At 46.5% G+C, this 20,594-nt stretch overlaps 1 protein-coding gene across 8 annotated transcripts in view; it reads left to right on the top strand.

The window, feature by feature from the left end:
• The first annotated feature begins 270 nt into the window (after positions 1 to 270).
• USP18 (ubiquitin specific peptidase 18) overlaps positions 271 to 20,594 on the top strand; it is a 21,584-nt gene continuing 1,260 nt past the window's right edge. Inside the window, exons 1-10 of one of the 8 annotated variants that reach the window (XM_074357723.1) lie at positions 271 to 1,556; positions 9,210 to 9,316; positions 10,254 to 10,350; positions 11,538 to 11,704; positions 14,471 to 14,550; positions 14,795 to 14,941; positions 15,324 to 15,419; positions 15,831 to 15,998; positions 19,375 to 19,506; positions 19,985 to 20,034. In XM_074357723.1, coding sequence (XP_074213824.1) covers positions 9,313 to 9,316; positions 10,254 to 10,350; positions 11,538 to 11,704; positions 14,471 to 14,550; positions 14,795 to 14,941; positions 15,324 to 15,419; positions 15,831 to 15,998; positions 19,375 to 19,506; positions 19,985 to 20,034 — 941 coding nt within the window. In that variant the 5' untranslated portion in view covers positions 271 to 1,556; positions 9,210 to 9,312. Of the gene's footprint in view, positions 1,672 to 1,754; positions 3,383 to 9,209; positions 9,317 to 10,253; positions 10,351 to 11,537; positions 11,705 to 14,470; positions 14,551 to 14,794; positions 14,942 to 15,323; positions 15,420 to 15,830; positions 15,999 to 19,374; positions 19,507 to 19,984; positions 20,035 to 20,594 lie in introns of those variants that run through there. The other 7 variants (XM_074357725.1, XM_074357724.1, XM_074357727.1 and 4 more) reach the window with 7 other exon arrangements.

The raw sequence follows: 20,594 nt of genomic DNA, 5'->3' as shown, positions 1-20,594 counted from the left end.
GTACTTCTTTTCCCCTTTGTAATTAATTTTTACGTTAATTGTAGTCATAATGTAATATTATACATACATAATATTATTAGTCAGTAATAATATGTGTTTTGTGGGCAAGCACTTTGGAATTGTGTAAACATTTTATTCCTGATGAAACTTTGAATTTATTCAATTATTTATTTTTATTGTTATGGACTATGGTTTCCTATTTTATTTAGTGGGTTATAATCAGTCCCTCTCATCATTTACTTTGATGCTCATATTGTTCTAGGTTTGGCCAGTGGGAGTGCCTTCCAGCTGGCTTCCATGGCCCTTTGACACGTCTCCATCACTTCCTTACTTTCTGGCAGAACAAGACGTCCTAGGCTCATCTTGTACTTAACTCTGAAAGCAACCATGCCTCTAAGCAACTGTAGCTCCTGCTATTAAGAGAACGACAATTAGAAGCCAAGATCTGGGTACCAGATGTGCACCTGTTGTGGGACGTCCCTGGTCCAGGCCCTCTCCAGGGCCAGAGGTGGGGAACACAGCTACCTACGTCTGTATTTAATTCTCTGCCTATCGCTCTAAACATTCTGAACTCATGAGTCTACACTGATAACTGCAATTCCAACTCAATACTATAGAGTTCATTCTCTTTCCTTATTTGCAACTGCCTCTCAGACGGAGACAATCCTGGTTCCGACGACCCTTCTCACCCTACTCGGGGGCCGTCGCCCAGTTTCCTGGATCTGGCATCTGATACGAAGGGGTGAAGGCAAAGTCGGAGGTGGTAACAGTGGGGGGTTAAGCCCGAACGTTTAGCCCCCTTTGGAACCCTGGCTCCACCACGTGTGACCTTGGGCAGGTCACTTAACCTCTTTGAAATGTAATATTCTCTCCTATAAAATTGTGACAGAAATAGAGCCTACATCAGGAGGCTGTCATAGTGAGAACCAACAGTTCACCTTCTTTTCCCCACCTGCTCGGCGTCACAGGCGGACGCCCCCTCCCAGCAGAACACCAGGGGGACGGCTTTGCACCCCGGCGCCGTATTTCATCGAATCCGCCAGCCACCGACTTTAAGATACCCGCTTTATGAAATTACAGCGTTAAGAAAGAAAAAAAAATGCTGTCACTTGAACTACGAAACGCCTCCTAAATACTCCAGGGACCTTAAAATGTGAAAAGAAGAGCGTATTCCTGGAGCCACCGACGAACGGCGGGTGTGGGAAACGCAGCACGCGTTTCAAGGCGCGCGGCGGCGGGACCGGGCGGCGCCTGCGGCGCCTCCTCCGCTGGGTTTCGCTTTCGGTTCGGCGGGAAACGAAAGCCGAGCGGCGGGGCGGGGACAGAGGCGGGGCAGAGGTGTGGGCCCAGAGCCTCCCGGCGTGAGGGGAGCGAGGTGAGGACAGAGCCGCGGGGACGGAGGAGCGGGTCTGAGGCGCGGGGACCGAGGAGGGGTCGGGCGCGGCGACAGACGCGGCCCCGCACTCCCCGCTCGCTGCGCGCGCCCGGCCGCCGCCTCCAGGACCGTCGGACGCCGCTGCTGAGTCGGCCTCGCATCCAGCTTAGCAGCGTGGGAGGCAAGTTTGGTGCTAATTAAGAAGCTTGCTTTCTAGGGAAGATACGACGGGGCTCTGCTCTGATGCCACCTGGATAATTAAGGGATTTAGCCGGATTCTGCGAATTACAATAACGGTCTGTATTCGTTACATACGTGTGTTGGATCCATGAATTTTTCCCACGCTGATATATTTATTTGGACTTCTTGCAGGATTTTGCCCTTCATTATTTATCTATTTATTTTTACTTTTTTTTTTTTTTTGGTCTTACTTGTTTTTGAGGGGAGGTAATTAGGTTCATTTATTTATTTTAATGGAGGCGCTGGGGATTGAACCCAGGACCTCATGCATGCTAGACATGCGCTCTACCACTGAGCTATACCCTCTCCCCATGACTTTGATTTTTAATTAAAAAAGAAATTGCAAAAATGTTGGAAGCTTGTTAAAAAATTCCAAAAAATGCAGGCAAATGCGCGATGTAGAAACAAGTTTCTCCTAATTATCAACTCAGCATTTTGTGTATACCTTACCAGAAATTTTCATATGTACAAGTCTTTAAAATTGTTCTGTAATTTGCTTTTTTCCCACCAAACATATGTGATGGACATCTTTTCATGGCAAGACGTATAGATATGTCAACCTCATTTAAAAAAATTGGTGCATGATGAGAACTACGTCATTTATTTAACGGATTCATGGACATTTAGATTCTTTCCAGGTTTTACTGGTAAGGATAATACAGCAGTGAATATCATTTATAGTCACAATCCTGTGAATATACGACTATATTTGTGGAAAATTCCTAGAAGTAGAATTGCTCAGTCAGTGGGCATACAAATTGAGAAATTTGAACGATTTTGTTGAATTGTGCAAATCAGAGTACTTTTTTTTGTGTCTTTAAAAAAATTTATTGAAGTATAGTCAGTTACAGTGTGTCAATTTCTGGTAGGAGTGTCTTTTTTAATACAAATACCATTGCTTCCTTTGGTGGGGGTCATTCTGTTTTATGACTTTTTTTTTCTAGTTAAAAAGGCAGAGTACTTTAGTCTTAATCCGCCCCCCCACCTCCCCCTATTTCCTAGAAGAAAGCTAAATTTAGACCTTTAAACACAAAACTTCATTCTATGACACCTCAAAATCTGGGTTCAAAGTGTTTTGGAAACTAAAGCAGAGCCTTTAACTTCATGCTTTCAAGCATTGAGGTAGTTGTACTTTGAAATTGTTCAAAAAATGGGGCAAATACCGTGAAACATTTAAAAACACTTCTTTTTGGTGTTGTGAGAGTGAGGCATAGATATCTACGTGGTGTGATGTGCTCATAGGAACCAGGTGGGTGGTGGACTAACACAGGTGCACAGCTCCGTCTTGATCTTTGGATCAGTATAGAAAAACTGAGAAAAAAAAAAAAAGGGGGCTTTCTGTTTGTTTTTTCATTGTTAAAAGTGTGTTGCAGAGTTTGGGCACTTTTGCATAATGATGGGCTTGCAAAGGGGAAAGTATTTAACATGTACCCAAACTCAAACAAGTTCAGTCCTAATGCTTTCTGCTGTGTCTTCTGGAGAGAGTGTGCCTAGCATGTAACCGCTACTCACTAAACACAACAGATGGTTAAGAATGAGGTCTGAATCTGTTGTCATGATGTGTTGGGTTTGGAAGACTGAGGCTGTATCATGTTGCAGGCATGTTAATTTTGTCTGTCTTTGGCGTCTAAGGATGGAGTAAGTTTTCCTTGCAGGGTCGAGTTGTGAGTCAAGAGCCCTGTGAGAGACCAGGGCCAGCCCAGGTTTCCTACATCACGTCTTGTGCTGTTTCTCCCAAGACCCCGTTATTCTGCGGCCACAGTGATGGTGGGTCTGAGCCAGCTGTTTCTATCATTCACGTCTCCCATTTAAGGGTAAAAGTTTGGGGAAGGGTGGGAACTAATTTAGTTTAGATCTTTGGAACCAAAAAAATTAAAAAAAAAACCAAACAAACCCAATAGACTCTATTTTTCAGAGCAATTTTAGGTTCACAGCAAAACGAAGTGAGAAGTAGACAGTTCCCATGTACCCCCTGCCCCCGACACACACAGCCTCCTCCACTACTGAGTTTGTTACAGTTGATGAACCTACATCACACATCATTATCATCCAAAGTCCATACTTTATGTTAGCTTCACTGTTTTGTGCATCCTCTGAGTTTTGAGAAATGTGTAATGGCTGTGTCCACCAGTATAGTATCAGACAGAATAGTTTCACTGCCCTAAGAATCCTGTGTTGGGGCCCAGTTTTTGAGTTGGGTTGAGTTTGAAAGTCCAGCTTCTTGGAATATATCCATTCTCTGTTCTCCACCACCACCCGCTTGGCTCACGCTGCCTTTCCCCATCCTTGTCAGATCTCTAAGTTTCAGTTTCCTTCTCTGTTGCCCTGCCTACCTCCTTCTCCTCTGCGATCAGCTCTGAAGGTTGCTGCCTTCTGCTGCTGCCCTTTGGAACTGGCCTATGGCATGCCTGGTGATACCTCCGCTGGGTTTTACTGCCGTGCTTTCAAAGTCTTAGCAGAGGGCAGACCAATGTCTGGAAAACACAGGCTGGTCCCTTTCTACTCTGTTTCCTCAAATTCACCTCAGTGTGGCCTCAAAGTCCTGTGTTTTACTCATGGAATTGTCAACTGCCATCATTTATCTTTCTGCTTTAACTCTCCTAGGCTGCACCTTGTAAGAGGGACAACTGTTTATGGCTATTGAAAATAAAGATTTACTGAGAAAAGAGATTGTTATCTGAGCCATTTAACATGAATTTATTAATATATGCCACTTATACTTAGTTAATATTTGGTTAGAACAACTGCAGATGGTATCCGTCCTTCACATTTTATAAAAGAATTGAGAAAAAAATTCTAAGACTTCCCATCCCTAATTCACTAACTATTTGGATCTTGGAATAGGAACACTATTGCCAACAAAGGCTCCCTTAAAAGATATTAAATCTGTGTATTAAATGAATTATTGTTTATTTAAAATTACATATTAAATACAGGAGATTTGGAAATCAAGAGAAATAATCCAGAAAAAGACAAAAATGATTTGTAATCCCACCAATTAGAGTTGCCCTTTAATGACATTTTTGGTATATTTCATCCCAGTCTTTTTTCTCTCTCTCTATCTCTTTCTGTGTCGTTATATTTATGCTTTACAAAATTGTGTTCATACTATATGATTTATTTGATTTCTTTTTTATTCAATGAAATATAGTCATTTCCCATTTTTTAAAACAGTCTAATATGATTTTAAGGTCCGCATAGAATTCCATTTTATGAGTAGTCATCATTTACTTATCTCCTATTGTTGCATTACCCCTCCCCCCTTTTTTTTGCCGTTATAAATAATGCTGCAGCTTTTAGATTTGGAAGGATACTTCTATTTTTTGACAATTGACAACAACAAGAAAATCCCCCTCTAAAAAAATCATCTTGTGTTAGTTAAGGAGGAACAAAAAGATCTTTAAAAGAATGGACAAAATGGTAATGGAGTGATTTTACCGTAATCTTCTAAGTGCTGTAATTTTTCTTATCAGTATTTTATTTCACTTTATTGGTAAAACACATAAAGAAAATAGGCCACACAAGTGAATTTGGGTGAAGTCTCTTATGCATAGATCTTTGTGTGTGTCTCTAATTCTTTCCTGAAGAGAGAGTCCTAGAGTAGATTCAGTGTTAACCGGTACACTTTCAGCTACATGAGACAGGAACACACCTCAGACTATTTTTAAGAACAGCAGAGGGGACTCTACGTGGAAGTTGGGTGGCGGCTTGAGGCTTGGTGGGATCCAGGGCTTCGCTGGTGGCCTCAGAATTCTGTCTCTTTCTCCATCTCCTGACTCTGTTTCCTACCATTGGCTCTTTTCCTTGGCTGGTGGGTTTTCTCTTTGTGGTGAAAGAAATAGTCTGATTTACGTTCTTCTGGCTTAAAACCCCATCTAAGAAGTCTAGAGCCTGATTACGATCAGCCCTGACTGGGCTGCATGACCATGGCTGAACCAGCCACCATGGGCACTGCATGGCCAAGCCTAGGCCATATGACCACAATTTGAGCCAGGCAGTGGGTGTGGGCTCCACCCAGTCCTCATAGTCTGAAAGTGGAGATAGCTTTTGAAGAGAAAAGGTGAGTCTGCTACCAAAAGGTGGGGCACTGGGATGGCAGAAATGTCAGCCATCCACTAGGATAATTTTTGAGGTTGTGGAACGTGTTGCCCAGCTGGTGTCCAGGCTGGCTGTGGCAGGGGCCACTCCCTGCAGCAGTGTGTGGTTGAGAAGCGGGTCGCTGCTGTGGACCTGGACTGGAAGATCTTGTCTTCCACATCTGCACAAGTAACCCCATGAGGTCTTCACTGACAACTCCTTAAATGGAAATAAAGCAGCCGGGAAATCATGTACCTTTAGGGAGACCACCCTGAAAAGTCTTCATGAACTGGCTTGAAGGTAGGAGCTCTGCAGTACAACCTGCATGCCAGTGGTCAGCCCTCTGCAGCTGAGGTTGGTCAGTACTTGTCATCTAGACTGATAATGTGCGCGGGAGTCACCAAGAGTCATGTCCAAGTGCAGATTCCAGTTCTGCCTTTTCAGCAAACAGCAGGTGATGCAGATGCTGCTGGTCCGAGCTTTCTAGTAGCCAGATGTTAGACTGGTGGTTTCCAATATCGTAGCAAAACAAAAGGAAAAAATTGAGGACTCAGTCCCCCTCAAGATAATAATTGTACTCTTGGTATCCATTATTTGGGAAAACATGCTGAAAATTATCATGCATTCAGAAGAACTTTTTCAAAAGGCTGTGTTTTTAGAATCATGACAGCATCTGCCTACATCTTGGCACCTTTTGGCAGAACCCTAATGAGCTGAGTGTTAAACTCGATAATTTGGTTGCAGGTGAGGCCACCTGCCCCTCGCCTGTATTCACATGCGTAGCAGTTTTGGCGCTTCGCTGGAACTGAAGAACGGGGGTATCTTACAGGTGGTGTCATGTGAGAAGTATTTGGATTCTCAGGAAGACTTTATTTTGGTCACTTCAGTAGTTTCCAGTGAGCGGGTTGCAGGGGCTGCGTTCTGCAAGCTGCAGCATTAGAGGTTTTTTGTGGTCATTACTGTCTGAGTAGCCTTTAAAGCACCTGATGCCTGCTATTCCATGGTGTTTGAACATCTCACATGAGTATGCGACAAGACTATTCTGAAATCTCTGATGAAGAGTGATGAAACTGGCCCCCATCTTTCTTCTTTGACCAGGATTTCTGTTACGTTCTTCTGCCCTGTAGCACATACTGAAGGACGTGAACCGAACACTGCAGGACGGGCTACATAATTTGTGGGTCCTGTAGTAAAGTGAAAACTTGGGGCTCCTTGTTACACACTTAGGAAGAATTTCAAGACTGCAGCCAGAGTGCATGAAACCAAGCTGGTTCTTCTGAGCGCAGATCTGTGCAGCTACAGAAGTTGTGCACTCACCAAGCCAGCCCTGACCATGTCTGCGATTTCTAAAGCACTTGTAGGCTTCATCTCATTTGTTCCCCTGTTGACGACAACCGTATGGTATTGACATTTAAAAAAATTGATTTTCCAGTCTATAAATATTTCTTCAGTCAGATTTTCAAAGAGATAATCTGACTGAATTCACCACTAATCCACCATGCTGTTTAAAAGAGGCTGGTTGTTTCTGCCTGTTCAGACAGCTGGTGTACGTGGCATAGAGGTAGCACAGTAAAAGTGGATCACTGTGCTTTGGTGTGCGCAGTAGAATATATTTAGGAAAATTATTTTTAGGAACATGTTTTCCAGAGCAGTGTTGTCCTTAGGATTTATAGTTTGGGCATCTATCAAAAGTCAAGAGTTTTATTTCCAAGTGTTGGACTGAGTGACAGTCTAAAGCCATTACTTGCTTAACAGGTTTTCGTGTCCGGAAGGAGACCACGCACTCCGGAGGGCAGTGTGCTCGCGCCCTTGTGCAGTCTCAGACTTCTGGAGAGTGACCAGTGAGAACAAACTGTGTTCTGGGTGCTTTGGTTTTCAGATTTTTAATATTCTTTTTTGCCCTTGGATTGAGTCGTGATTTGTTACTGATTTTTTGTGGATATGTTTGGAGCTTTTCCTCCTCATGATAATTTGAGGTGGTAAAGTTGATGTTCTGTTTTTAATTTATCTTCACACAATGTGAATAATTCACAAATAGGATTTTTTCTTGAAAGACTCGTGGCTTAATTGGCATTAATAACTTAATAAAATTTAAATATAATTCTTAAAGATAATTTTGTTTACTCTTATGAGAAGGCTGGCATACTAACAATTTTGCAAAATGTAGAGTTGATACAGTCTTAGCTATAATTCTAAATTACTTTTAAAATTTAATAAAGTTGCAAGCCAAAAAAGATATAATATTCTCTATAAACTATTTAGCAAGCTGACTCTCTCTTCCTGTATGTGTTTGTTTTCATTTTTTATTCCTTTTTTAAGATTTTAAAATAATAATTTTATGTATAAAATTAACAGTGCAAACCATTCATCTTTCTTTTGGAGTGAAAATTACGCTTTTATATCTCAACATATAAAGTATATGAGATTTTCTACCCTAAATTGTTTGTGGAACATTTGTAACTGGATTTTTAGATATTAACAGTTAACCACACTGGTTACGTAGGGTGGTAACAAAAGTGATCACTTGGTCGCACACCAGTGCAGGGACACTAGAAAGGGCACTGAAGTGGGCATTTGGTTATTTGGCCTTTCAAAGGCTGAGGCCGAGGAGCAGGTCTTAGCTGAATAATGATGTTGAAGCCACACTTTGGGGCTGTCTTACTTCATCTGGAAAATGTAAGCCTTCATACGATGTTTTGAAAGCACTTAGATACGGTGCCGCTTGATCTAGGCCAGAGGCCTAGATGGGGATGACCCATCCTTCAGTGGGACTTAGGGCTTTCCCACCACGTCTTTGTGTGCTGTTTGTTTACTTGGTAAACCCCTTGGCTGTCTTTTCATCTCATTCTACCTGGATATTCTCCATGTGTCCCACTGTGGGGCATTGCCTGCCCACCCAAACTTGGTTTGGCTTTTACTTTTCTATTAGAGCGAGAGCTCTAAGGGAATCTGCCTGTAAGGACTTCTCATGCAGCTGATTAAAACTGAGCGTTGTTGTGGTCCGTAATTCAGATTTGTCAGCAGTCGTGTGAGCTCTGCCTTCACTGCTGTGTGTCAGCTCTTTGCAGCGAGAATGATCCTTCATGCCCCCTTAAGACAGTGTGTCTGCCTAGACCGTGAGCCTTGACTCCACGTTCCAACTGATTGGTAATAAAATAAATATGTGTGAAACGCATCACCCCCCCCCCCCAAGCTAGAACATAACGGGTGGTTATGTGCTCTCACTTGTCTCATGCCTCTGCCTCCCCATTGGAACTGAAGGCCTAATCTTCTCCGTCTTCATTATCTGTTTAGAAAGCTTCAACTCTCTCTCTCTCACACACACAGATGTCTGCACAGCTAATGTCTCATTCCCTTGAGTCTGTGGGAACAAAGAACCTGGGGAGGCTGTGTCATTTGTGGCTCGAGGGCTTGTGGGCCAGTCTCGCCAGACACTTATCTCCTCCATGATCGGCTCTTTGGAGTCGGAACCGACCCATCGCCTTTCTTACCCTTACCTCCTGCGCTGTTTCCACAGAGGCCCCGCCAAGGCTGGCTCATGCAAGCTCCTCCTGGAGGTGAGGTCCTGTGGTCCTGAAGGCGGCCTGGCAGCTGGTGTCCTGGGTTTTGACGAGATCACAATGGGTATGGTGCTTGGGTTCCTGGGGACATTTGCCGGCCAGCCTGGGCTGTCTCAGAGTCTCTCGGAGGAGCCTGGGCCTGCCCTCTGGCTCGAGGTTCCCCATCTTCTCTTTTGACTGCGTAGAAGCACTTCCCTGCCCTGTGCGCAGGCGCCAGGGGCCCTGGTGCTTCTGCTGGTCTGGGAGTGGATTTCTCTGGCTCTCGGCTGTCCCCAGATTCTTAGGTTCTTCTTGCCCTATCTCATATGCCAGAGCCCTTTCCCCAGGACTTCTGACACCAGGGGGACTCCCTCGCTCTGAAATTACTCACCTTGTGGGGTCTGCTGAGCCCAAGGCAGGGTGGGGAAGGAGAGGTTGGTGGCTAGTGGGTCAGAGAAATGCCACCTTTCGGTTTTCTCACACCCTTGTAAGTTCCCTGTGGCTTCCGGCCCCCCGAGGTGAGTTTAGAGGGGGCAGATCTCCCCTGGAGCTGTCTTCTGATTTCCTCCAACCGTGCGGTGGGGACTGGGCAGGCGCTTTCCCACTGAGTCCAGAAACGATTACCTGGGAAATTGCTCTTGTCCCTGAGCCCCACATCAGCCTGTCCTGACTCAGCTCCGCAGGGACAACCTGAAGGAGCGGGGCCCTGAAACCTCCCAGGTCTGCTTTCTGTAATGCTTCTTTCTTTTCCTTTGCTCTTACAGTTGCTTGTTCCCAGACTGATAAGTGGCGCACTTCCTTGTGACAGTCCTTTTACTAACGGGCTGTGAAAACTTCTGCTGCTGTTTCACTTTTCAGAGGCTCATGTTTATCCCTCCTTTCCTGTTTGTTTGCAAGCTCCTCTGTGAATTCTTTGTGCCTCTGGGAGTACTTCGTAGGATTTCGTGTCTGTAGGAAGTTGTAGAAAAACGCTTCGGCCTCGGTGGGGCCTTGCCCTCAGTGTCTTCCTGCCCTTGTCACAGGTCCGGTTGGTTTACACAACCTTGGGCAGACCTGCTGCCTGAACTCCCTGATTCAGGTGTTGGTTATGAACGTGGAATTCACCAAGATATTGAAGAGGTAAGACTATCGTTTAGGCAGTTAAATGTGTTTAGTATTCTGTGTTTTCAGTTATTCGGAGTGGTTTGGACTTCGACAAGTCTTCTTTCAGAAGTTGCCAGAGAGAAGATCTTGTTTTGTACAAACTGGTCTCTACATTGTAATCACCTAAGAAGATTAAAAAAAAAATACATGCTGATTTGACCCCCACATATTTGGTTTCAGCTGGGGCCCAGGTGGGCATCTCAGGTGGGGCCCAAGCGTTGGTGCTTTTTAGAAAGACTCCCCAGGTAATTCTAAAGTGTAGCCAGATTGACAGCCACTGATTTGGTTAAAAGGAAGTTGGGACTACACCAGTGTCAATCAGTGAGTCTACTGACTTCTCAACACACACACACACACACACACACACACACACACACACACACACACACACCAGCGTCAATCAGTGAGTCTACTGACTTCTCAGAACACACACAGACACACACACACACGAGTACACACACACACACACACACACACGAGTACACACACTATGAGAACCCTTCTTCTCAGCGGATTCTGCCCAGAAATGCCGAGCCTCAGCCAGACTGACTGGCAAACACCTTCAGGAACCAAACATCACGCCCTGTGTATATTTGTGCATTCTCTTCTGTACTTCCTCCTTCTTCCCGTCCGTGGGCACTGACACTTGAGAGATGCCTGTAATGAAACAAAGCATTCCAGAATACATGGCCGTCCCTCATGTTGCCCTTGCCAGGACCTAGATCCGTATTTGCTCGTTCAGTTTGGAGCCTGAGGCTGGCCACTTTGCTGTGGACCCAGGGCCGCCTGCGTCTGCCCCGCACTCTGGGGGGACTGTCGGGCTGGGTGGGACAGTTGTGCTGCTCCTGGTCTCGACAGGGTACTCTCTGTAGCTGATTTGCTAACATGGTAGTTCTCAACCTAATCTGTACATTTAAATCATCTGGGAAACTTAAACATTCAGATTATTGGGCTCTACCCCCAGAAGTTCTGAGTTAGTTAGTCTGCAGAGTGGCCTGGACGTGGAGATTTTTGAAAGTTCTCCCGGGTGATTCTAGTGTGCACCTGGCACTGAGAATGGTGGGGACACGGAGGCTCGTGGTGTCTTTTTTTAAAATTTTATTTTATTGAGTTTTAGTCAGTTCAAAAAAATTTTTTTATTTTGTGGTGTTTTCTTTCGTCAGGATAACAGTGCCCAGGGGAGCCGAGGAGCAGAAGAGAAGTGTCCCCTTCCAGCTGCTCCTGCTGCTGGAAAAGATGCAGGATTGCCGGCAGAAAGCAGTGCAGCCCATGCAGCTGGCCTACTGTCTCCAGAAGTACAAAGTGCCCTGTAAGGCAGCCCCCAGCCCTGGTACGGGGTGGGGGGGGAGGGGGAAGGAGGGTGGGGGAGGGGAGGGGTAGGGTAAGGGCGGGCCAGTGAGTGAACAGGGGCGAAGCCCTTATATAAGTGGAGGCAGTGTGTGGGTCTGAAAGGTTAAAGAGCCCACATTCTTTCAGGTGCAGCATTGGTATTATTCACGCACATATGGCTTCCACACTCACTCTTTTTCTGCCTCTCAGTAGAGAAAGTAACCCTAAGAGTCTCCTCAAAGCTGATTCAGCTGCAGGTAAAGAATCCTAGGGAAACAGAATCAAGAATTCCTAAGGAGAAACCATGTTCTACACAAGAAAACTCTTAAACAGTTTAGGTTTTTTATTTTTTTAACAGCCTCAATGAGATATATGTCACATACTATAAAATTCAATCATTCAAAAATGTACATACAATTCAGAGGTTTTTTAAGTATTTCACAGAGTTGCACAATCATCGCCACAATCTAATTTTACCAGATTTTCGTCACTCCCCAAATGAAGCCCCCACCACTTAGCAGTCACTCTCACCATTCTCCTTTGTTTTCTTCTAGGTTTTATAGTTTTAGCTTTCACGTTTAGATCTGTGTTTCATCTTGAGTACATTTTTGTGAATGGTGTGAGATGGGGTCCAGTTTTGTTCTTCTGCATGTGGGCATCCAGTTGTTCCAGTGCCATTTGTTGAAAGTATTATTCTTTTCCCATTGAGTTGTTGTGATACTCCTCTGGAAAACCAGTTGACCATAAATGTAGGTGTATGTTTCTGGATTCTAATTCTATTTCATTGATCTCCGTGTCTGTCCTTACGCCAGTACCACACTGTCTTGATTACTGAAGCTTTGTAGTAAGCTTTAATATTGAAAATGTGAGTTTTCCAATTTTGTTCTTTTTTCCATAATGCAGACTTTCTTTTATTGTGCTTCACTTTATTGCACTTCACAGATATTGTATTTTTTAGAAGTTGATGGTTTGTGAGCGCAGCCGTCCCCCGCGTCCCCAGGAGATCCTCCAAACCCAGCAGGCGGGCCTGGCCCAGGTTCCTATGAAATCACTGCCTCTGGCCTTGGACCTGGTGTGCGTGAGTTTCCGTGTGCGCTTCTGAAGCGAATAGTCTCTGTTTCCCCCAGTCCCATGAGGCTCCCAGAGCCAAGCCCCCTGGCCTTCAAAACCAGATGTCCTGGGGTCTCCTCCTCCTCTCAATGCCAGAACCCGGGCTGGGGAGGTTGACATGGGGCTTAGAGCTCTCACTCCTGTGGGAGGGCCTCTCTTGTTCAGCTTGTGGGTCGCCCACCCGGGAGGTATGGAGCCCAATTATGTCTTCAGCACGCCCCTCCTGCCGTCCTGCTGTGGTTCCCTCTTTATGTCTCCAGTTGAAGGAGATCTTCTTTGCTAGGTTCCGGTCTTTTTTTCCAGTGGTTGTCTGGCAGTCAGTTGTGGTTTTGTTGTAGTCGCGAGGAGAGGCGAGCTCCTGGTCCTACCACTCTGCCATTTTGACCAGAAATCATCTGTTTTCTTCTAAAAGTGTTATCGTTTGACATTTTACATTTAGACCTGTGATCCATTTTGAATTAATTTCTATATAAGGCAGGAGGTTTAGGTCAATTTTTTTCTTGGATATGGACGTCCAGTTGTTCTAGTACTGTCTGTTGAAAAGATGATTCTTTTTCCATTGAAATACCTTTGCACATTTGTCAAAAATTAACCTGCCATACTTGTGTGTGTCTATTTCTGGATTCTGTTCTATCCCGTTTATCTCTCTGTTTATCCCTCCGCCAACGCCATGCTCTTGACTCCCATAGCTTTATAAATCTATATTTAAAATCTACATCGTAAAATTGGTTAGTGTGTTGCCTCTAACTTTATTCTGTTTTGAAAATGCTTGTTATTCTAGTTCCTTTACCTTTCCATATAAATGTTAAGACCAGCCTGTCTGTATCCACAAGAAAATCTTGCTGGGATTTTGATTGGAATTGATTGAAGTCTATAGATCAGTCTGAGGAGATTTGATATCTTCACCATGTTGAATCTTGCAATACATCAACATGATATGTCTTTAAATGTCCTTGTGTCTTCTTTATAAGATTTTTTTTTTAATTCACATAATTTCAACATAAGGGCTAAAAGCTACCAATGCCTACTAGTAGCCTTCAAAAATGGAAAATATGCTTGAAACCTCACTTATGGAAAAGGAACACAGAGTTGAGATTCTGCTCAGCTCCTGGTGACACTGGGCATTTAAGACTTCCAGGTCAAGCTGAATGGTTATGGAGCAGTATCCATTTCAGAAAGCAGGGAAGGAGCCTTCCAGGCAGAGGGAGCAGCGCATACAAAGACCCAACTGTGTGGCCTTGGGCAAGTGGCTACCTCTCTGTGCCTCAGTTTCCTCATGCTCCACAGCAGGCTTCTCCTCTGTGCTGCTATCTTGAAGGGACCAAGAAGGGCCTGAGGCATCTATTTTTATCCATTCTGCCAGTATTGGTTTTATCTGGCTGGGCCCCCAGAGGAGGCCAGTAGGGGTGGGTGGCAAGTCAGAGGACAGAGAACTTATGTGACGCGGGGAGACTGGATTTTAAGTTGTAAGGGGAGTTCTCAAAATCAATACCAAGCTTATTTTCATTTTTATCACCTAACATCCAGTGCAAACTTGGCCTGAGAGTGGGGGAAGGACAGTGCGATGAGTTTCCACGTGTGTCTGGGTAGCTGGGGCACAAGGGAGTGAGAAGTGTCCCTGGGACCTCACCCTGGGCATCCTTTCCTCTTTGGCCAGTGTTTGTCCAGCATGATGCTGCCCAGCTCTACCTCACAGTGTGGAACCTGATTAAGGACCAGATCACGGATGTGGACTTGGTAAGTCCTAGAACGAGAGGGCTCGGGTGGTGAAGAGCTGTGCCTGTATCTGACCCACTCAGCTGTTGACCTTGTGGCATGCAGACGGGATTAAAAGAGGAAATGCACCTAAAATACTGGTCACAGCTCCTAGTGTGGCCACTGTGATTACTCTGTACCCTTGAGCAGAGCAAAGGGCGGCTGCCGCTTCTGGAAATTGGCCGACTTTTTCAGAGCCTTCCCCCTCCTCCCCATCCTCTTGCAGGTGGCGAGGCTGCAGGCCCTCTACACCATCCGCGTGAAGGAGTCCTTCGTTTGCCTAGAGTGCTCCATGGAGAGTTGTAGGGACAGCAGCATGCTGACCCTCCCCCTTTCTCTTTTTGACCTGGACTTGAAGCCCCTGAAGACACTGGTGAGGGCTCCTCTTGCGGGGGTTTCTGTTCTAACGCAGCTAGCCCCATGTTGCTGTGGCCCCCTTGCCACTTTAATCCATCCTTGGCTTTAAAAAGTCATTTCTACTTCCCCTACACGGCTCTGGCTAAGTTCTCCTTTGATCTGCAAAAACTGTTTCTCCTCCTACTTCCCCTTATCCTTGCACTGCTCCCCTGACAAGTGCCCCTCTTTTTTCCCTCCAGTGAGTACATACTTTTTGAGATCCTGGCAGGTGCACCATGCTGGGCCACCTGTTAAGGGGACGTGGGGAAACCAGAAGGAAGTTTACATCCCCTTTTGCAGGGCAAGGGGTTGTACTCCTGATGGAAGTAACCCTCCTTTCCCTTGTTTTCCTGGGGCAGGAGGACTCCCTGCTCTGTTTCTTCCAGCCCAGGGAGTTGTCCAGCAAAGACAAGTGCTTCTGTGAGAGCTGTGGGAGGAAGACCTGCTGGAAGCAGGTACTCCTTCCTGAAGCAGGTGTTTCCCTGGTCTGGGGACGTCTTCATGGAGCCCCTGGGGGCGCCTTGTGACGGTGGAGGGAGGGAATCCTGTTGGGCTGGGACCTGGGGTCCTTGGGCTTCTGATTTCCAGGGCTGTGGATGTGTCCTTGGAGAGGGGGACAGTGTCCCCTCAGGGCCAGACTCTTCCGCAGGAGCAGACCCCGTGGTTCCCCTGGGGTCCTGGGCAAAGCCCTGGACTGTTGGAGCCTTCTGGGAAGACCCAGCAGACAGGCCCTCCACTCTATATTATTCCCTTCCGCTCCCTTCTCTTTGGGAAGGAGAACATATCATTGGCCCTGGTGTTTCTCGGGATCAACCTCTTTAAAGTGCAGTAAGACTTTGTCTCCATGGTATCTTTTCTGTTTTCAGGTCCTGAAGCTGACCCACCTGCCCCAGACCTTGACCATTCACCTCATGCGGTTCTGCCTCAGAAATCTGCAGACACAGAAAATCTGCCACTCACTGCATTTCCCCCAGAGCTTGGACCTAAAGAAGCATCTCGAGACGGAGGAGGACCCCTGTGCTGCCGAGGAGCCGGTGAGAGCCCTTCACCTCCCTTCCACCCCTGTCACTGCCACCATGTCCGTCTGTCCTGTCCATCTCCCCTGCCCTGAGCCGCCTGACATCCTTCAACCAGGCATGCATTTTGGGAGTCACTCTCTCATCTCAGACATTGGTCCTCCGATGGCCAAGCTCAGGACACACAGAGGGGGACCAGTCGCCAGTGGGTCATATACATACATTTGAGAAACACTTGTGTTTTAAACAAGCATTTTCATGATGTGAACTCGAATACCAGCGACGGGCTGTTAGTGTCATGTCACCACCACAACTTGCAGTTTGTAGTTGCACCTCTTTTAAGGTTCAAGATTTCATTTCTAGTTGTTGGATTTGCACTCATCTACCTCACAGCACTGAAGGAAGGAACTCATAAATCAGGACCTTCCTTTTAAACGAGGTGTGTGTGCTTTTGTACACACAGGTAAGCAGCACATCCTCGGTTCTAAGCATCGTACCAGCCGTTCTTTTTGAAACAGCTTACGCTCACCTTGAGGAGAGTAAGAAAGTAGCCAGTACAGTGGGTCAGATGTATTCGGAGTAAAGGTGAATTCAGTGTTCCTGGGCCAGTAACTTACTGGGAGATTCTGAGAAGAATTGACGTAAATATCTTTTCTCCATGGGTTTAAAACGCTGCGTCTTCAAATTCTGCGTTTTCATATACATAGAGACCCATGTTTGGACTGTCTGCTTTGTTCCACGGGCCTGCTTGCTGCCCGTGCTCTAGAAGCACAGCTTCTGGAGGCTGAGGCCTGACGGTGCGGGCTCCTGGTACCACGTGGTTTCTGTCCCTGTTCAGAGCACACACCTTGCACAGGGTTCTGTTTCCTTCCCTCTAAGCCTCCTTGTCTCTGCTCAGGCAGCCGACCTAACGGAGTATGTCTTACAAATGTCTGACACTTGAAAGGACTTACGTAAGATTTTGAACACGTGCCAGAGCAGCGAGGAGCTGTGCAGTGAGCCTCCACGCCCCCCACCCCCGAGCAGGTGTCGGCCAGTATTGCTGCACCTGCACCCCACCCTCTGCTTGGGTTGTTCTGAAGCAAATCCCAGACACCACACGTGTCATTTGTAGGGATTTCATTATGTCTCGCTGAAGAATAAGCACGCTTCGTAAATGTAGCCCGTTCCGTCTCGTAATTCCTCAGTATCACGTAACACGCAGTCGCCATTCAGATTTCCGTGGCTGTCCCGTAAGTTGCTTGCTTCGCTTGAATCTAGATCCACACCAAATACACACTTGCGTTTGGTAAGTTTGTCTCCTACCCTGCCTTTCTTTCTTCTTTAGGTTGAGTTTCTTTGATGTTTCCTTTCTTTCTTTTCCTTGAAATTTATTTGGTTGAGGGTTTTTTTATGTTTATCCAGAATAGGCTGGTCTTACTTGACATGCCTGTCTGTCCGTTGTGTTTCTTGTAAACTGATAGTTAGACCTAGAGCTTGCCCGCACTTTAAAAAACCAGCACACAATGAATATATGTATGTTCATGTATAAGTGAAAAATTGTGCTCTACACTGGAAATGACTATAAATCAATACAAAATGTTATATTGTTTAAAAAAAGCTACATGCAGACACTAAAAGCAGTGTGCTGAATGATGGTCTATTAAAGATTAAAAATGCCTGAATAGCTCACAGTGGAAAAGAATGTGACAATGAATATATGTATGTTCATGTATAAGTGAAAAATTGTGCTCTACACTGGAATTTGACACAACATTGTAAACTAACTATAACTCAGTTAAAAAAAAAAAAAGAAAAAAAAATCCAGCATGAAGTCCCCATGTGATTCAGCTTCGTTTGCACCCCTCCCACCGATCGATCCTGTTTAAAGGTCTCAGGGTAGGGACATTGTTTGACTGTGGTGAGAGAAAAAATAATGTTCACGTGGAGACCCCGTTCCCAATCAGTGAAAACCCCCTCTCTCGTCACTGTCTCCTTTCCACAGAGATTAACCTCTTATGTGGACTCTCCGAGACCTGAGGGCGTGAGATGACTCGCTGGCGAGTCTGATGACACTTGCTGGTCTTTCCCTTCCTTGGCCTCTTTGAGATGTTCTGTTACTGATCATCCTCCCTTCCGGATCTGCCCGCTCCAGGTCTCTCCCAAGGTCTCTTTCTCCATTGCTGGATCCTTTCCTGCCTGTTTTTTTTTTTTTTTTTTAATTGGTTTTTAGTGTTAATTCCATTCATTTTTCTTCCCATTTTTTGAATGTCGTCTCAATTCTTGTGGTTTCAGTGATCACCTCACATTGCAGACTTCCAAACCCCTGTCTTCTGTTCAGGCCTCACCCTTGAGCTCCACCTCCTACTGAATGCTGTCGCCCAAAATAATTATTTTCATTCGTAAACACCTCTGTTCTAAATGTCACTTTATAGCACCAACGTCTTCCTAGTTTCCAAGTCAAAAATCTGGGGTTCATCCTTACAGTGCTTCCTACTGGCTCCCCCCCCACCATACCCATCAGTTGCAAAGTCCCTGATTAAATTTCCCTAATTTTTCACAAATCTGCCCCCTCATCTCCACCTTCGCTCTCATCTCATCAGTATAGGGGTTGAGAGCCTGGGCTTGGAAGCCAGGCCGGCCTGGGTGAAACCCCGCCTCCTCTGTTTGTGAGCTCTGACCTTTGGGTAAATTGCTCTACCTCCCTGAGCTCAGATTCCTCCTGTGCAGTGTAGGATCTATGCCGGCACCCAGCTTACAGGTTTGTTATGAGTATTAAATGAGTGCTAAAAGTTAGCCAGTAATTATTGTGCTAACAATGCTCAGTGTCGCTTAGCGGCGGCTCCCACTGGTGTCACCCAGGCTCTTACCAGGTCTCCCTCCAGCGGCTGTGGTTCCCTCACTTCTCTCGCGTTTTTTAAACCTCGTTATTTCAGTGTTTCTCAAACACAAATCTGATGACGTTGCCCCTCTGCTGAAAACCTTCCAACATCTCTGGCGCTTGGGAGAAAGCTCTGATCCAGACTTGACCCCTGGGGTCGGACGTCGTGACTGACCGGCACCCCCCACCTCCTTTCCTGGGGGCGCTGCCCCGTTACTGCAGCCTCCACCCCGTGGTGCCTGCCGGCCTCCTCCTGCCTCCAGGCCTGCCAAGTGTCTGCTCTGGGGAGCTTTCCTTCTCCTTTCTGGGGCAGAGTTGTTTCTTCCCAAACTCACCCGTAAACACAGCTGGTATGAAACATGGCGTTCCAGTTCTGGTGTGACTGGTTGTGAGTCTTGGGGTCCTTGCAGCTGGGGTGCCTGGCGCAGAGAGACACCAAGTGCATTGAATGCGTGGTGAGCAGGGTCTGCTTATCCTGGATGCGGGTCAGCAGAGGAGGGTGACCGGGGTCACTCTGTGCCTTGTGTCCTTCAGCGTAGGGGACAGTACGAACTCTTTGCTGTGATTGCGCACACGGGGACAGCTGACTTCGGTCACTACTGTGCCTACGTCCGGAGCTGTGTGGATGGACAGTGGTTCTGCTTCAACGACTCCAATGTTTCTTGGGTGAGAAACGTCAGCCCCAGTTGCCTCTTGCCCTGGACTCTCCCTCTCTGATAATTTCTGGGCCCAGGACGAGATGGTCTTCAAGGCACACTGTGGCCCTGTTCTCCTGGGGGGCCTTTTGTGGAGTGCAAAGCCCTTTCTGCACAGGGTCCCTATCTGGATTACAGCTCTGCCGGAGTCCACTTAGCCCTTTGTCTGGGTTTCTGGTGTCCTAGGCTCAGTGCTTACAGTCTTATACTCTGGGGAAATGTGTGGAAACCAAGAAGAGTTAGAAATATGAGAGTGAGAACCTCGGGCTAAGATAACCAAGTTTAAACGGGGACAAGGGTGCTACAGAGACTTCATGTGTGTGGCATCCTGCCGCCTGATGATCCAGGCTGTGGGAGTTTCTGGGGTGGGTTTGTCTGGATGGTGGAGGGGCAGCTTGCCACAGCCTTACTCTCTGGCCGCTTCACCCCATCTGTCTGTGTCCTTGCAGGTGTCCTGGGAAGATGTCCAGTGTACCTATGGGAGCCACAGCTACCGCTGGTGAGAGGAGGACTGGGGTGTGGGGCCCCATGGAGCTCACTCAGGGTGCTTGTTGCTCTATGAAACGCACACAGATTCAGCTGCCTCTCACATGTGGGTAATTCCCCACTGAAGAACCGCTCAGCCTCACCTTTCAGCACCCATGACCTCACTCTGCTTTCCTCGCAGTCTGGATGCCAGCAGTCCTAGAGCATAAACGGCTCCCAGACACCGTGCTATCCGTGGCCTGTGTTGCCGTCTCCCAGCTCATCATCAGGGCAGACTCCCTGTCTAACTTCAGGGCCTCCGCTCTTGCCTGCTTCTCCATGAAGCCTCCCCTGAGCCCTGAGCCCCAGGCGGACCTGCTGGGCTTCTCAGCTGCTCTCATTGTGCCTGGAGCGGGGGCCATACTGCGTCGTACTCACTCCTTCACATAATGTCCGTTCACATCAGACCACGGCTCTCTGGAGGCAAGGACTAGTCTTGCCCTCCTTTGTCTGGAACAGTGGCTTGCACTTAGTAAACTGCAATAAATAAATTGTTAAAAATCGATAACTATGCGGGGGAAACTGGAGAGGAAA

This window comes from Camelus bactrianus, chromosome 34, assembly GCF_048773025.1.
Source record: "Camelus bactrianus isolate YW-2024 breed Bactrian camel chromosome 34, ASM4877302v1, whole genome shotgun sequence".
Classification (NCBI taxonomy): Eukaryota; Metazoa; Chordata; class Mammalia; order Artiodactyla; family Camelidae; genus Camelus; species Camelus bactrianus.
This window is presented reverse-complemented; position numbering and strand designations above follow the sequence as displayed.